The sequence below is a fragment of the Sitophilus oryzae genome, unplaced genomic scaffold (assembly GCF_002938485.1).
Source record: "Sitophilus oryzae breed Bouriz unplaced genomic scaffold, Soryzae_2.0 scaffold_1179_pilon_pilon, whole genome shotgun sequence".
NCBI classification, from domain to species: domain Eukaryota; kingdom Metazoa; phylum Arthropoda; class Insecta; order Coleoptera; family Curculionidae; genus Sitophilus; species Sitophilus oryzae.
The window spans coordinates 2,097,760-2,113,656 of record NW_022145814.1 but is presented as its reverse complement, the minus strand read 5'-3'; the positions used below and the strand labels follow the sequence as shown (position 1 = coordinate 2,113,656).

Sequence of the window (15,897 nt, the reverse complement as noted above, 5' to 3'; positions counted from 1 at the left end):
GTAGTATATTTCGACCCTAGAAACACGTCTTTTTTCGCTAAAAAAAATGTGAAAATTTGGATTTATTTTAAATTTGTTTTTTTTTTAAATAAAAAATATAAATTCTTGATAATATGGCAATATAAGTAGTATATTAAATTCACAAGAAGGAAAATCCGGAAAACATCCTCTGGTTCTGAAAATTTAAGCAAAAAATAACTCGGTTATTTTCGACTTATATGAAAAACGCTAAAGAGAAAATATGTTTCTTTTATCGAGATCTAATAATACCCTGAAAATATTTGCACTTATTCAAGCTTCACCCGTGTATATTAATAATAATTATTTCCATAATATGTAAATAAAGATAGTAAAAAACCTGTCTTAAGAAGTTTCAAAATACTTTCAATTCCAAATACATTGTGGATAGAATTAGAATTTAGAATAAGTGGGAGGGGGGTTAATCTCTGCGACCTTAGAGATCTATTGTGTCCCCCTTTCTTGAGTTATAACTCATCATACAGTCCCAGGACTTCCTACGGAGACCCGTGTCCCTCACAGTCGAGGAGCTACGACCCAGGCCGGGTAGACGAAACGGTAGCTTGTGTCGCCTGTTGGGTTTAGAGGTAGGAGGTAGGCTCCCGACCCTTGGAGGAGGTGGTAGCTTGTATGCCACTTGCGGAGGATGGTCTCACGCAAGTGTCAGCCACCTCTCCTGTAGTTCTCTTTGGGTTTGGTCCCTTGGAACTTTCATTGTTACTGTTCCCAGTGTCGCTAAGGGGTTTCCTCACAGCTTCACCGGTGATGTTTTTATTACTATTATTATCAGATCTCATAGTGTTCCTATGAGTCGCTAGGGACAGTCGGTCCACTTCTACAGAGCCCCGCATGTAGAAGTAAGGGGTAAAATACAATGGGGTGCCCCCCGATGCCCCAAGGTTGAGGCTGTCCGTAGCCCCGCCCGGTATCGTTATATGTCTTGGTGCAATTCCCTGGCCACGACACTACAGTCAGGGACAAGACGATGAGTGAGATACTTCTTAGACCAAGCCAAGTGCTAGAGGGGATTCCCCCCAGCACCTGACCAGGAGCTTCCCCACCAACGACAAGGTCTTGCATCTCCTAGGGGAAGTACATTGTGGATAAGATTTTTATCCATTTTCAAATATTATTTTAACCCGTTATTTAAATACCTTCAGAAAGCAGCTTTTTTAATCTTGACAATTGCTAATTATTACTACTTATGCTGCTTGATTTTTCTGTTGTTGAATAACAGGGAAAATAGCCAAAAAGTAAAGAGGCAACAAAGCAATGAGATTTTTGAATGTCCGGAGTGCGGAAGAGAGGTAACATTACGTATCGGGCTTTTCAGTCACAGAAAAGCTCATGAAAGAAAACGCCTTGCGTAACCATCTTCTGATGCGTGTCAAATACTCGTCAGCGAGTAATGGCCGTAGTATGTATGTAAAATAACCATTTGTTACAATAATTATCAGATCAAATATAGTAAAATTTTGATCTTAGTTCTATTTTAGGATTAAATAAAAATTCTATTTATTTATACCTCTGTTAAAAAAGCCAATATACAGTGTGGTTCATTAAGTATGCAACGTATGGGATTTTTTTTATTAGAAGTCTTATCAAAATGGGAATACTATCAACAGGTAGTGCATGTTCGATAACCATATCAGCGATATACTATATACTATAGGTATATATATATATATATATATATATAATTCTAACCGACGACGGCCTAATAACCCGAAAAACCAAAATTCTTCAAACGATGGCCGCGAAAGCCTAAACTACTATATATATATATATATATATATATATATATATATATATATATATATATATTTTGAATGATTCCGAGTCAAACAACCTACAGGGTAGGCCAAAAAACTTACATCCGGGTAAAAACGAACGTACTGGAAGTTTTGTATTTATGGAAGTAACTATTTTTCACATATTGAGCTTGAATTCGTGAATAGGGAATATGATAAAAAATTGTAACTTGGAAAACATATTAAAATAAAAAGAAAATTGATTTTCAGTCGTATTTATGAATTTTTCTGATTTATTAATCTTTAAAGATAAAGGTATTATAACCAATTAAAATATACTACTAAAATATTTGTTGAAAATACAATTTTACTTCGATTGGCCTTAGGAACAACCAGTACTTTTACATCTTAAACTGACCTCGCCAGCAGGTAGAATCTTCAAGTTATATCAATGTACCGGTCCTTTGAGACCACCTGAGAGAGACATTGCGTCATTGATTGCCTTTATCCGACGTCATACCAAAAATGCTGCTTAGTCATCCCGATTCTAAACGGTTTCTTATTATGGGCTGCGTCGTTCAAAACTTTCTGCAAATATTGAAAAAAAAATTTTTAAATTTATGGAAATTTCTCAAACATCTGTAAAATCCTTATAATAAATTGACATAGCAAAATGAGATAAGAGATTGGATTTCCCTGTCGACACATTATATTTGTAAAATAAACAACAAACGGTAATTTTTTCTGTGTTTAGTACCTACTTGAAAACATAAGTTTCATATTCCGTTATCATGTAGTTTTATTGACACTGAAAGATTTATTAATAAATAAATAAAATATATGAACAAGAAAGAAATAGTGAGGGAAATGTATAAAAAAGAAGGAAAAGATTAAACGGATTAGCCCTCAACAATTAATTCTGCAAAATAGGAACTTACTCCATCTCAAGCAATTTCTTGAAAACCGTTGAGGTAAAGGTGTTTTACCAAAAGCTAACCCTCTAATGACATTCCTGAGGATAGATATGATAACTACATCGACGACCTTTCGATTGATGCAGAGGCTTCAGAAGAAGTAGTTTCATCACTTTCATCGATGTTTTGATAGTTTCATTAGTATTTTTTGATTGTATTTCTTAGGGTTGAATTTGTAGTGAAGGTGGACCAAATAAAAACTCAAATATAAATTTCTTGGCAACGTTTCGGTCTCTGTTGACTCAATATTCAAGGTACCTAGGGCACTCCACAGTGCGAAAGGTACAGGGTGGGTCAAATTCGACGCTTTTAAATGGAAACACCCTTTTCTATAGGAGATAGACAAAAACTAATATCGGTGTCTGGAGCTCAATTTTTGTCAGAAACATGATGGTGAAAACCGCATATCGATATCTGTTACCGTTTTGGAGTTACGGGATGTTTTTCAAAAATATGCACTATTAACAAATCCCTGTAACTTCTTTGCTATGGAAAATTTTGTATTTTTATGAAAACATTTCCAAAGCACCTTTTTACATAGAATTTAATAGTATAAGTATAATTTTTTTAAAATTAATAATTTAAGAATTATCAAGAGAAAATTTGATTTTTTATATGGGACACCCTGTATATTTTTACTTATTGAAAATAATTTAAAATTACCTTTCCAAAAATATAACATACTTGATATTTTGCTCGATTCCTCTTCGAGATAAAGAGTATATAAAAATTCGCCCGCTTTAAATAAGTAGGCTTTGAACGGCACCGGCTGTAATGCAAAAAAAATCTAGCTATGAGCATCAATTAAAACTAAAATAATATTTGCTATGAGAGATGCAGAATTTTATAACAATTCAAAATATATTTAACCAACATCCACACATTTAAACTATATCTAATAACAGGGCCGTATCTAGACCAAGATTTCGGGGGTACAAAAGCTGCTAGAAAAAAGCATAATAAAAAAATCGCTTTGGGTTACACTCAAATCTTAATTGAAAATAAAATTTTAAAAAGTAACAGGTAAAATTATTAATCTTAAAGGATAAACTGGTCTTTTCCCTGGAAAAACGATTGACTACCTCTTCGATATCGATATTTATTTCTCTATGTACGCTTAATAGAGGAAGTCCTGTCAATCGCTCCTGACCTGTAGAGTTACGTAGGAAGTCCTTAATCGTCTTATACCGCAACCGCACATGCGGCATTTAGCGAACTCCGAGCGCTCGTCAACTACCGAACGCTCGTGATCGGACTTCGCCTTTCCATCCACACATGCGGGCTCTGATAGCAACAACATAGAGATGAGCGCTCGTTCTCGTCGCCGATCGGGTCGCCGAACTCCGACTTCTTCATCCACACACATAGGAAATCGGCGAAGCCCCGATCGGAGATCGCCGAATACCGCATGTGCGGTTGCGGCATTAGGGTTGAAAAAGACCTTTCTGGTGTAGACCACTGGTTACACTCCGATTATCGTTTCGATGGCGTTTTTAGGTCGGTCGACTGCAGGTAGCTGCTTCCATTTTTACCGCCACAAGTCTAGTTCTGCCGCTAAAGTGTCATAGTCCAAGAATTCTTTGTCTAATAGCAGAACAATAACAAACGTTAATCACGTTAATGACCAGCAAAACACACAACATTCAAAATCTTGTCCTTGTCAAACTTTTGCTGTTTTAAACACTTGAATGTTGAAAGTCGAAAATTGAAATGACATTTGCTTTCAAAGTGGAAAAGTGAGGTTAGGATGTATAATGTATATTCATCAATGATTAAAGAATACAAGGACAAATAGCACCCGAAACCAAACTGTGACCATTCTTCCAAACAGTGTCGTAGCACATATTTTACTTAACATTGCCGCTTGAAGGGATATTTATATTTTTGATATTATATGTTTTCACCATGGTACAAAGAAAACAAGGTATGATCGATAGCGGCTCCAATTTCGTTAAGTTTGCGCATACCACCTGTGACGTCATACGCCATACAAAAAAATATCCATATTGTTCAATTGTCTAATTGTCACTAATAAAAAAAGACCTAAAATAGGGAAGAATTAGGACATAACCCCAAGTTATGTTTTGACATCGAGCTTGACATTTGAAAAATTATTTTCACATTTTGACACAATCAAATTTCACAGATGACACAATCTCTTTGACAATTTGAAATTGGCGCGCAGAGCTTGCCGACCAATGGTGCCGTTTATCACCTGTGACGTAGTAACCAACCTGCGCAATATCATACCTTGTATTCTTTGTATCATGTGTTTTCACTACGCCTATGGTGTATCGGGTGGTATCATACTAATTAATTACGAAAAAAACGTATTAAAATGTTAACAAAAGGTACATAACTAGTATCGACGTATAGTACATATCAAGTACATATAATATCAGAAAAATAATTATCGAATTCAATAAAAAACGCTAAAAAGGTGTAGGGGACTGTTTATTTCCCTATAAAACGTAACTTCTGGCTCTTTCTTATCATTGCGCCTTTTACACTTGACAGCTGAACAAATTACCTTTGTAATATTGTAATAAAGTTTATACAAAGTTCACTACACACAACCAACTATTAAAAATCGCTAAAATTGTCGCTGATGACCAGCTGATGATTCATTCGTTATGTCTAAAAAGTTAGCGTCTAAGGTCACAAATTCTGCTGCAGCCCGTATATGGGCGTTACATGTCCTTGTATTCTTTAGTCATAGATATTCATCCATCTTGTTCTTTTTTTGTTTCGTTCTTACTTACTCAATGATCATTACTTTTTAAAAATTTTCGGCCATAATTTCGGGGGGGGTTTGAACCCCCAAAACACCCCCCCAGATACGGCCCTGTCTAATAACAATAAAAATAAATAGCAAACCAAGACATGATATTTGGCTACAGGTGTTCGACATATCGACCGTCTTCTGTTATGGACAGACGGGGCAGTTTTTGAACAATTCTCGCGGAATTCATTAACTCAGTGGGTGTGAAAGATACCTTCTTATAACTGCTAAGTATTTCTAATTCTTGTTTATATTATATAGAAGAATAAGGAACCTTTATTCTTCCGCAAATATATCCATAGGATTAGATTCATGGGCACTAAGTCATGCGGCCTCGACGGCCAAAGGCTGGGATCTTGGTTAGCTATTCAATTATTCTTGGAATTGGCTGATAACTTCAACGTTTAGAGGCGGTGCGTCGTCTTGCTTGAAAAATATGTTTTCGAGTTCCATTAAGGACATATCATCAATAAGGAGTCCAAAGCCTACTAGTTAAAAGTGGCAAACTTTTAAAAATTCTGTATTTCGAAGGGGATTATAACAAAATATCAAGTGTGCTACATTTTTGGAAAGGTAATTTTAAATTCTTTTCAGTTAATTAAAAATATAGAGGGTGCCCCAAATAAAAAATCAATCATTCTGTTGATAACTCTTAAATTCTACATAAAAAGTTGCTTTGGAAATGTTTTCATAAAAATACAAAATTTTCCATAGCAAAAAAGTTACAGCCATTTGTTAAAAATGCATATTTTTGAAAAACACCCCGTAACTCCGAAACGGTTACAGATATCGATATGCGGTTTTCACCATCATGTTTTTGATAAAAATGGAGCTCCAGACACCGATATTAGTTTTTGTCTATCTCCTATAGAAAAGGGTGTCTCCATTTAAAAGCGTCGAATTTGACCCACCCTGTACACAGCACTCGGCACTGTGAAATTTTACGCCACTGCCACTGACCACTTTAAATCACTTCCTCTAAGAGATGCGAGACTTTGTCGTTGATGGGGAAGCTCCTAGTCAGGTGCTTGGGGGGATCCCCTCTGGCACTTTGGCTGGGACTAAGGAGCATCTCATTGTCTTGCCTCCGGCTGTAGTGTCGTGACCAGGGAATTGAACCAAGACGTATAATGATGTCGAAGGGACTACCCTGTCCATCATACCTGGCACCCTCTACTGTCTCTGGTCATGTATCATGGGTTGAGGGTGTAGGGGGGTCTTAGGTTAACCGCCCGGACCAAGGGAAGACAACCTCACAAAAAACGCAAATCCTATGATGGCGGGACCAAGTCAAAGAGATGCGTGGGTAAATAGAAGACTAGCCTCTACTGGTATCAACCGTGGGGGACCTAGCCTCCTAGCCTCCTTAGTTCCTAAAATACAGGGTGAATTTATGATGGGCAGTAGTGAACAGATGTTGAATACAGATATGGATGCGAAGTAATGAACGCAACATCTACTCTGTTCAGGAGAGCATATCAAAAGATATATTAATAAGAAAACCAGCTTTCTTAAAATTATCTATTGAAAACGTTGTTAGCTTTTAGACTATAAGTAAAACAGCAAAATCGTTATGAAAATGAAAGTATAAAATAACACCAATCTAGCAAAAAATCTAAAAACTGCGTAATTTTCTAACCAATCGAAGTCTTTAAATTCAACCACTAAATTTAATATCGTATCCTCAGCCGGAGACAAGCTTTTTGACTGTGAAGGGCACGTAGGGCTAAACCCCAACCTTGGAAGGGTGTATAAATAAACTCATGTTTATTAAATAAATAAACTCATGTTTGTTCTATTTTAATCTGAATGTATTTCTATGTTGTTTCAGGAAGTGTTGTATGTGCCACATGGAAGACGATGATGGAAGAGTTAGACAATACCGCAAAACTTATAAGACACAACGCGGACAACGTAGAAAATAAAGTAGTAGATGCCTTAAATGCTCTCTGTGCCGAAAAAAGGAAAGTTAGAAAGGCATACCAAGAAGAACACAATCGCATTTCTCATCAATTTAGTCAAGTAAGTGTCAATATTTATATTTCATACATGTTTCGCCTATTTCGAATATCGAAAATTGTTTAGCATTAGTGATGAGCGACATTGATTTTGGTCTTGAGATCTTAGTCTTGGCCTGGGTCTTGCTTTTTATGCGGTCTTGCACGGGTCGGTATTGGTGTTGTTCTTGGAGGAATACAGCTAGTCTTGGTATTGGTCTTTTATCGAATATACCGGGTGTGTGTCTCAAAATTAGTTCACCCCCTGCAACTTTTTTATATTTTCAGATAAAAATCGAGATTTGGTATGTTAGTATATGACATAAATTAGGATTGATTGACGTATTCAATTGTTTTCGCTCACTTCCTGTTTTACCGGAAATGACTATAACTTTTGATTTTTGAATAGCACCCTCGGTATTTTGTTACTTTATTCCATAGAAAATGACACTCAGAATAGAACGACATATCAGATGTCAACTTTTGACATTTTCGAATATGATTTATTTGCAATTGCAACATGCGATTCGTAACGACAATTTGACACGCAATACCAAGTCTGTGGCACCAAATTATTCGTATAATGTAAATGCTTTTTCCAAATATGCCAATGAGCCACCTTCGTTCCATTTGAAAAAATGAGATATGATTAAAAATACAATTTGTGAGGCAACGGCCTAGCTACGTTGAAATACCGGTTCCCATTAGAACACCGAAGTTAAGCGACGTAAGGCGATACTAGTGGATGGACGGGTGACCGGTTCGAAACTCTGTATCGTGCTGTTGTCCAAAAAAAGGCAAAAGTCTCTATTGACACACACTGTTCATTCACGCCGGTTCGAGGCCGGATGAGATCGGATATCTCGTGAGTAAGAGTCGATTTAGACACTTGCCAAGTCGGTAGGCCATTGACCATGATATGGCCGAGGACCGCGGTTCGGATTCCGCGTAAACAAAGTAGGCCCCGTCCAGATTAGCCCTGGCACCAAAAAGGAGACGTTAACTGAAATCTTTACTTTACTTTTAAAAGATGATTAAATCTATTTTTTCAAAGCTCCTAGATTATAAATTAGTGTTTTTAACACGGTCATTGCACTCTAAATTGAAATATAAAATACAATTTTGTCACGAACGAAAATAGTTATCTAATAAAGTAAACAAATACCGAGGGTGCCATTCTCGGTGCCATTTAAAAAATCAAAATATGTAGTCATTTCTGGTGAAACAGGAAGTGAGCGAAAACAATTGAATACGTTAAATCAATCTAATTTATGTCATATACCATTATACCAACATCAAAATCCAATTTGTTTCTTTATCTGAAAGAATTATTATAGGGGTGATCCACTTTTGAGACGCATCCGGTATATCGACTTATTTATCGACTGTTATGGACTTGCGAGAGTCTTGTAGCAATAGCAATCAAGACTGGACCCTGAAATACCAAGACTCAGATTATTAGTTTGCAAGACCAAAGCTAACAGGGTCTTGCAATTGCTCATCACTATTTAACTTTGGTAAGCACAACTTTAAATAAATTATTATAATTATTTATATTTTTTGTATCATAAGTTATCCAATTAAATAACTGAGAATGCACGTCAGCTTATCTGATGATTTCATATGCCTATTTACAAGAGTATAATAAGAGTGATGATGCTAACAATGTTAGCAAAGTGTACGTCTAGAAATTATTGTTTCTCTACTAAACCACTACTATGGTTGATTTATGTAAATTTCTGTAAGGGAATGTCATTGATTCCATTTTAATATTTTTTTAATAAGAAAACATTAAGGACAATAAAATAACATCTACTCAAATTACATGCAATTTTACTTACTTCATAAAAAAGTGAAAAAGAAAGTAATTATAGCTCGGAACCATTTATGCTGGCAAATCACGTTTAGAATGTATAAAATATATCGTTTGTATAAATTATTTCCCACAGAAAGTAGGTTAAGAGTTAACTAAACGCTTGCAAAAAGCCGATACACGTCAATTGAATATGTTGTAATATTATTGATAATCGTCTAGTAATATTAATGGCCATAGAAATGCTGATGTACATTGTCATGTCACAGTGTAACTATATAAGGATGATTTAATGTTTTTTTTTCGATGTATCTTCATGTAATTTGAAAATTACTATTAAATAATTTGAAATGGAATTTGAGTTTACTCTTCGGTTGAAATAAGACAGTAAAATAATATTTGTTCGTTTAAATACAAAATTCAAATTTTAATCGTAATTTTCTTCATTTTTAAATGAATGTGTTAACTGAATTGAACTAGAACTTATACAAATAATTATTTATGCTTTCTTTATATATTGACTAATTTTGATTGTAAAGCGCCTTTTTGAATTTTTTTCTGTTTATAATTGGAATTAATTTTGATTTATCATCATCATCATTTTCAGCTTATTCAACCATCTCCAATTATGGTACAGCCTTCCTCACATATTTAGATGTTCCCTTCTCAGTTGGGGCCATTGTTGTCTATTGTTGGCTATGCGGGCCCATGTTATCCCTGCTAATTTCCTAATATCATGGTCCCATCTCAGGTTTGGTCTTCTTCTAGGTCTTTTAATTCCTCGTAGATACATGTTGTCATTTTTGTGGCTGTAATATCTGTTGTCCGTCCTTCTTGCTAGGTGGCCTGCACATTCTCACTTGAGGGATTTGATTCTGTGGATGACATCTATTACCTCGGTCTTTTATCGTATCCGCTCTATTCTTTTACGGTCCTTTTTGGTTATTACCAGCATATTTCGTTCCATTGAGCGTTGTGCGATCTGCAGCTTCTTTTTAATCTCCATTTTAAGTGTCCAGGTTTCGCATGCTTATGTAGGGCCACGTTAAGGTGATTGGGTACCCCATGCACCATTTATTTTATCGCCCTCTTCAACTAATAAAAATTCAAGTAAAATTTGTTATTTAAAAAAATGCCGCCCCTATCAGCCTGCCGCCCTAGGCAGCTGCCTATCTTGCCTAATGGATAACGCGGCACTGTGCATAGATCATGGCTGGTAGTACACATTGGCCGAATGCTTTCTTCTTTAGATAAAATGGTTCATTTTAGATTTGAATATGATTGAGTTTCTTCCATAAGTACTCCATGCTAACTTAATCCTTCTGTTGATTTCTGGTAGTAGATCTCCCGAGCTGTGTATTAGTTGTTGTAATAATTTGATCTATACTATCATTTAATCAAGAGATTTTCGATACTCATGCTTTTTCATGCTTTTTAGAACCTGAGCTGGAGTCTATAATTATATGAGAAAGAAGAACCATTAGAACTTTAGTTTTTACTATAAAACTCCCTATTTTTTAAATATACAGGGTGTCATTGAAATAGTGTAAAAAAGGGCGGAAAATGCATATTAAGGGAGTTAGGGGCAATGAAAAGGTGAATTTAAAAAACGGTTGTTTTGAAATTGTAGGCTTGAAAAACGAGATAAAATTTCGAAAAAAAATGCTTTGCCATAAATTTTTACCCTAAATCAAATGGTGATACTGAAAAATTATTTGGAAAAGCGGAAAGGGTAGTTTTTGCCAGGGTAGGGGGTTGTTTCGTGAATAACTTCTTAGAGGTTATTTTTTTGCAACGTGGGTTCATTTTTTGAAAACTACATACTTTTTCCTACAAAAAAGGTACTCTTGTTGCAAATCGCCCAGAGTGACGGTTTTCGAAAAAATTGAAGGCAAAGAGTTTGCTCTGATGGGTTGCTAACTCAACATAAACTTATGAAAGTTATGGCGATTCAAAAGTAACCAAGTAGTTATTAAATAATTAATTGGAAAATCAAAATTTTATGATTTTTAAAACATCTTATTGCTTTAAAAACGAAATAAACCAATTACCAAAATTCTTTATTAAAATAATGCATTCCTTAATTCATTCATAGTAAATGTTTAAAGTGACCACCATTTATTTCAATGCAGACATCTGCTCTTCTTTTTCAAGATCTGCGTACCCTGTGGAATATCCTTGGTGTTTGTCCGAATTTGATTGGAACAGTCAATAATGCGTTGTCGTAGTTGCTCTTCAGTATTAATCGGCACTGAGTAAACCAAAGCTTTCAAAGTGGCCCCAGAAGTAGAAATCTAGTGGATTTTTTGTTTTTTAAAGCAATAAGATATTTTAAAAATCATAAAATTTTGATTGTTCAATTAATTATTTGATAACTCGTGACAGGATAATTAAAATGTTTTAAAGTATTATATTGTCAGGAAAACAAATATATAATAAATCACAGACTCACCAAATAATCCCTGAAGTATTGACCCTGAGCGGAGGCGTACTTTAATACCTGTCACAATTAAAAGTAAGGATAAGTGTCCAGTTCATAATTCCGACCTACTTAACTGCTATATGCCGATATTGTTTTGCCCTAACTACCTATTATTTATTTCCTATTTATCTTACTAGATGGACTAATTTATCTCTGTCTCTCTCAATACAAGATTTACAAACATATCTATGCAAATGCACTGCTTGGCCTTCCGCCCACGCACCCCCTGATGGCGCGGACTCCAGAGTAATCAGCCGCACGGGCAACAGAATAAACACAACATATCGATCCCGAGATTCGAGGACCCTGGGGGCCTGTTCCCGCCGCTGAAGACCCGGAGGTACCGTCCCAGACATAATAATAATGTCCGTTGTCACACGGCGTACGGAATCCCAGATCCCTGCCGTGTGCGACGTTGCGACATTACGAGGATTCGCGTCCCTGCTACTATGACATTACGGGATCCCAGATCCTGCCAAGCAACATTAACGGGCCTATCCTTGCGCTTCCTCAAGCTAAGCAGTACTAACTCTACTGAGAACAGAAATTCACTAATCCACCTAAAGCTTACGTGGCTATCATATTAACTAATTAGGTACTTTATAAAAGAACTATCCAATCTCTCTCTCTCTCTTGATTACAAATTTACTTATCTCATCAAATACTAACGTACTGTCTTGCCCCCGTCCACGCCCCCCCGTGGCACGGTCTAGACGAACCAGAAGACCCGGATACAGCGGCTGAATCTCTCGGGGTCCCGCTCCCGCATCTGGTTACGCCCAGAGGCACAATATAAAAACCGGTGATAACCAGGATTTTACTCCCTACACCGTTGCGACATTACGAGGAATCGCGTCCCTGCTACTATGACATTACGGGATCCCAGATCCTGCCAAGCAACATTAACGGGCCTATCCTTGCGCTCCTCCTGACTAGACAGCACCGACTCTACAGAGTAAAGAGATTCAATAGCCTATCTAAACAAAGCTCACGTAGCTGCCGCATCGGTATACCGCCGCATTATTTAATTACTAACCCTATCTAACTTTCATATTCTATATTTTGACCTAGCATGTATACGGCGCAGTTATTTAATGTAATATTTAATAATATGTGTACGCAAATGATATCTAACAAAACGTATCAATATATTTATCAAAATATTCATGATCTAATTAATTAATAAACTACGACACTTAGTGAGATGTACTCACCCTGCTTTCTGCTTATATCACTGCACTAACTAACTAATTAACTTTACTTTAACTGACACACTATTCACGCCACCGCACTCAAAACTATACTGTGCGTCGGAATATGTGTATTTTTCTGCATTAGGTAATATTCTCAGACTTTCTTTTCGAAACAGAATTGTTTCGACCAATCATCGTTCGATTTTGAACGCTTTTCTAGGAATACTTTTACCCCTAAATCGGAGCGCAGGACGCCCATAAAAATCAGATATGGCGTGACATGCTTGAGACGCAGAAATACTTAGCAGGCACAAACTCTTAATATGTGTCGTTTTAAAACCTATGTTAAAAGAAATATTATTGGGAAAATAAACTCACGTTATATAATTATTTATACTTTCTTTATATATTGACTAATTTTGATTGTAAAGCGCCTTTTTCTGTTTAGAATTGGATTTAATTTTCTCATCATCATCATTTTCAGCTTATTCAACCATCCCCAATTATGGTATAGCCTTCCTCACATATTTAGATGCTCCCTTTTCAGTTGGGGCCGTTGTTGTCTATTGTTGGCTATGCGGGCCCATGTTATCCCTGCTAATTTCCTAATATCATGGTCCCATCTCAGGTTTGGTCTTCTTCTAGGTCTTTTAATTCCTCGTAGGTACCATGTTGTCATTTTTGTGGCTGTAATATCTGTTGTCCGTCCTTCTTGCTAGGTGGCCTGCCCATTGTCACTTGAGGGATTTGATTCTGTGGATGACATCTATTACCTAGGTCTTTTATCGTACCCACTTGCAAAAATTACCCTTTCCGCTTTTCCAAATAATTTTTCAGTACCACTATTTGATTTAGGGTCAAAATTTAATGCAAAGCGTTTTTTTTTTCGAAATTTTATCTCGTTTTTTAAGCCTACAATTTCAAAACAACAGTTTTTTAAATTCACCCTTTCAGTGCCTCTAACTCCCTTAATATGCATTTTCCGCCCTATACTTATACGAACTTTTTTTACTATTTTTAGGAGTACTATCACCCCCTGATTTTTATTACACCATTTCAATGACACCCTCTATTTTGTTCGTCATGAAAATTAATCATTGTCAGCGTATCACTTACGATAACAATTATTGAATAATTTTGTACACTTGTTTTGGACTCAGTAAATACTTATACAGTTTTATCACACTATAATCGACTAATAATCATAGATTAGATAACATCCACTATTGATCTAAGAAAAATAACTCATTAAAATACTGTGTCTACAGTATGTCCCCGGATTGTCTTTACAAGAGGAAAAAAAAACTTTTTTATTATTGACATTTTGTGTAAAATGCTTTCTTTATTAAAAAAAATTGCTTGCTCTAAAATGGTTAATCCCGTTTATACTTTTCTAAATTTCCATACTGTTATAGAGAAAATTAAAGATACATGAAAATATAATTGATCTTTTTCTAATTTCTAAAAATCCAAATTAGTTTCAATGGTAATATAATTTCGTTATCATGCTTTGATAGATTGTTATTGATAGAATTTGAATTATCGTCATATTTTTTTGCTGCTTTAAAATGTTACAGAAGCCCAAATTTATTTAGTTCAATGCTACAGAAAGGGTGACAATAGTTATCGGAAAATGTGGTTAAAGTACCACATTTTCCTATAACTATTGTCAATAGCAAAAAATATGATGTGATATGACGTTGATCAAAATTAATATGAAATTAATAAGTCATCGATCAAAGAATGAAATCGAAATTATATTGCCATAGAAACGCCTTTTCATTTTTAGGAGTGAGAAAAAAATCAACCATATTTTCATTCTTTTTAATAAATAAGTTTTTTTTTCTCTTGTAAAGACAATCCGGGGACATACTGTTAGGCCAGGGCAGATAGGTGAAATAATGCCCTTTAGGAGAAGTTTTTGCAATCAAGCTAATCTTTTCACAGATGATAGTACCCATCAATAGTACTCTGTAAAAAAAAGTTACACCTTCTAGGAGGCTTGCTTTTTCCGTCACGTTGAATTAAAGATGGCCGACACAATATTTTTTTAAATACTGTAACTTTCTTATTCTTTAACCGATTTATTTCAAACAAACTCCATATTAAGAAGGAAGAGAAGCTATTTTTATAACAAAGTTTGTCAAAAAGTCGTATACAGGGCGAGAAAAAAAATAAAAACCGATTTTTTAATTCTCGGGAATTTTTTAAAATAAATGATAATGCAAATAAAGATAAAAATGCCATTAATATTCATATTTTAACGCACTTTACACGTTTCAGGTGAAAAAAGTACAAAAAATTGAAAAATTCGAAAATCGATTTTTTTCGGAGGGGAAATCGACAATTGAAAACTTTTATTCGAAATATCTCAAAAACTATTCGTTTTAGATGGGTTCATTCACAGTTTAAATGGGGCAATTGTAGGGCTCCACAAGGTCTACCCACACAGGGGTCAACAATCATTTTACAATAATTTATCATTTTCGAGATTTTTAGGATTTTTAGATTTTGCAAGTTTTTGACTTTGGATCGATTTCTACAACACTCTGTACAATATTAAGAAGTAAAAAAATTCGCGTTAATGAGCACCACCTATGCCCTATCCAACAATGTATAACTAGTTACAGACAAATGAAGGATATGGGAGATATTTGAAAAAAAAGGGCAAAAAAGGAAAATTTCCAAAAGAATTTGAGGCTAAAATTGAACTTTGAGAACACAAGGTTTGGGATCTAATTTTGATTTGACAAATCTTCCTCCCACAGAAGACTCCAGTAATCAACACGTTTTTAGAGTATATTTACAGGTACAAGGAGAGGAAACAAGTTAGATCCACTTTAGTGGGGGTGGTTTGCCAGTGGCAATGAGCTTTTCCCAGTGACTT

General features: G+C 35.4%; 1 protein-coding gene across 2 annotated transcripts in view; it reads left to right on the top strand.

The window, feature by feature from the left end:
• The window catches only part of LOC115891281 (tyrosine-protein kinase Fer), a 169,624-nt gene that overhangs the window by 25,693 nt on the left and 128,034 nt on the right, over window positions 1–15,897 (top strand). For both annotated transcript variants that reach the window (XM_030911731.1, XM_030911735.1), the window contains exon 2: window positions 7,357–7,547. In XM_030911731.1, coding sequence (XP_030767591.1) covers window positions 7,357–7,547 — 191 coding nt within the window. The remainder of the gene's footprint in view (window positions 1–7,356; window positions 7,548–15,897) is intronic.